Here is a 1,823-nt window from a genome sequence, read left to right as displayed (position 1 = left end):
GCAGGACGGGCTGGGTGCACGCAAGGGGCACAGGGCACCCTCCYGGCCCCACACTAGGAGCGGAGGGATGGGGCTGGAGATCGAGGAGCCCCGCGGCGCTCGGGGACACACACAGCAACCAGAGCAGCATCAGTTTATTGGCCTCGTGACAGATGGCACCCTGTCCTGCCAGCAAGGGACACCTTCAGTGCCCACCCCCGCCGCCCTGGGGACACCCCATGAGGGAACAGCAGCCTTCAGGCTAGCTCTCTGTGCCTCCCAGTCCGTCGGATGCCCCACTGGTCGGCAGGGAGGAGGCAGCGCTCACTTCAGCTGGCTCAGGAAGCGCAGCAGGGCCCGGTGGAAGTCCTCTGGCTTGTCCAGGTAGCAGGCATGGCCGGCACCAGGCAGAACGGCCACACGGTGCTCAGGAAGATGCTGGAGGTTCTGCAGGGCCTGGGGAGCCAGGCGTTTGTCACGGTCACCGTACAGGATCAGAGTGGGTGTCTTGGTAAAGGGAGAGAGAAAAAAAAAGCATCACCACAGGGGGCTGCAAAGCTGAGGGGAGGCAGGTGCCAGCATCCCCACGAGCTGGGGGACACAGATCCAAAACAGGGACAAAACACTCCACAACAAGGCCAACCTCCACAGCACCCTGCAACCAGCTGGCCCACAAAGCTCGCCAGTACCCAGGACACCCCACAAGAGCCCAACAACCCACCTGGACGCGTTGGTACTGCTCAGCAGTGTAGTCCTTGGTGCCCACAGGCGCRATGGGCACGAAGCCGGCCAACCGGTCCCCCTGCGCCAGGAGGAAGGGCAGGGCAAAGCGGCCGCTCATGGAGGGGCTGACGAGAACGGGCCTCTGCATGCTCAGGTCCTGGAGGACACGGTCCAGGAAATTCCTCCGGCCCTCTGCTGTCACCATGTGTGCTGGGGGTGAATCCCCATAGCCTGGTATGGAGAAAAGGGCATGGGGCGGTCAGGGGGCATTGCACAGCCTGCAGTGGTCTCTCCTCACCGAGGTTTAATGACTTGGCAAAAAACGGATACTTGATCTAGCCCTAGGGTTGTACAACCCCAGCCGTCAATGACCCAGGACAGAGACAAATCCCAGGCAMACTGCCCCAGGGATCACTAGTAGCTACCCATAGCCCTCCCTAAGGATGTCAAGGGCCCAGCAGTGACTAAGGTGAGGGMCTGGGGCTGCCCAGAGGGATCAGCTAAGCACAGTGCCATGGTCCTACCGGGCAGATCTATTGCAACGGCACGGTAGCCTTCTTCAGCGAGCAGCGACAGCGTGCCCAGGGTCTCCCACGTCTTGGAGGTGAACGCCTGGCCATGCAGGAACAGGACTTGGGGCCTGCGTGGGGGAAGACAGGCGGGACGGGYTTCAGGAAGGCTGCCATGTCCAGCGACCACGGGGGCTGGTGAAAACCGACCCCAGGGCCCGCCACAGCGCGCCTGCCGGCGGCCCGACCCACCTCCCGGGGCCGGCAGCTCCTGCGGGAACCTCCCTGTAGAACACGGGGGGATCGCTCGCAGTCATCCCTGTGAGCACGGTGCCGTTGCCCACCCGCCAACCCCCCTTCCCCTCGTCAGGCCGTGAGCGCCGGGCGGCCGGGAACAAGAGGTAYAGGAGGACAGTGAGCAGCGCCCCGAGGAGCAGCAGCCACAGGCGGCTGCGGGCCAGCAGCATCTCCGCTCCCGCTGAAGAAGGAGAGCGTCAGCGCGGGGCGGCGGGACCGCGGCCTGCGGGGGGTCAGGTCCTGGTCCCCGCTGCTCTGCTCAGCTCCGGTCCGGCCGGAGCCCCCCGCCCGGCGCCCCCGCTCGGCCCCGGCCCC

At 65.5% G+C, this 1,823-nt stretch overlaps 1 protein-coding gene across 1 annotated transcript; it reads right to left on the bottom strand.

The window, feature by feature from the left end:
• Nucleotides 1-99: 99 nt before the first annotated feature.
• On the bottom strand, nucleotides 100-1,799 carry ABHD14A (abhydrolase domain containing 14A). Its single transcript, XM_057374773.1, has 4 exons — nucleotides 1,464-1,799; nucleotides 1,227-1,342; nucleotides 701-933; nucleotides 100-486 (listed from the first exon to the last, which is right to left on the bottom strand). Exons 1-4 carry the CDS (start codon nucleotides 1,676-1,678, stop codon nucleotides 304-306), a joined length of 747 nt encoding a protein of 248 aa, XP_057230756.1. The 5' UTR covers nucleotides 1,679-1,799; the 3' UTR covers nucleotides 100-303.
• Nucleotides 1,800-1,823: the final 24 nt, after the last annotated feature.

This window comes from Malurus melanocephalus, unplaced genomic scaffold (genome assembly GCF_030028575.1).
Source record: "Malurus melanocephalus ecotype Western Australia unplaced genomic scaffold, MMel_1.1 scaffold_233, whole genome shotgun sequence".
Taxonomy (NCBI): domain Eukaryota; kingdom Metazoa; phylum Chordata; class Aves; order Passeriformes; family Maluridae; genus Malurus; species Malurus melanocephalus.
This window is presented reverse-complemented; position numbering and strand designations above follow the sequence as displayed.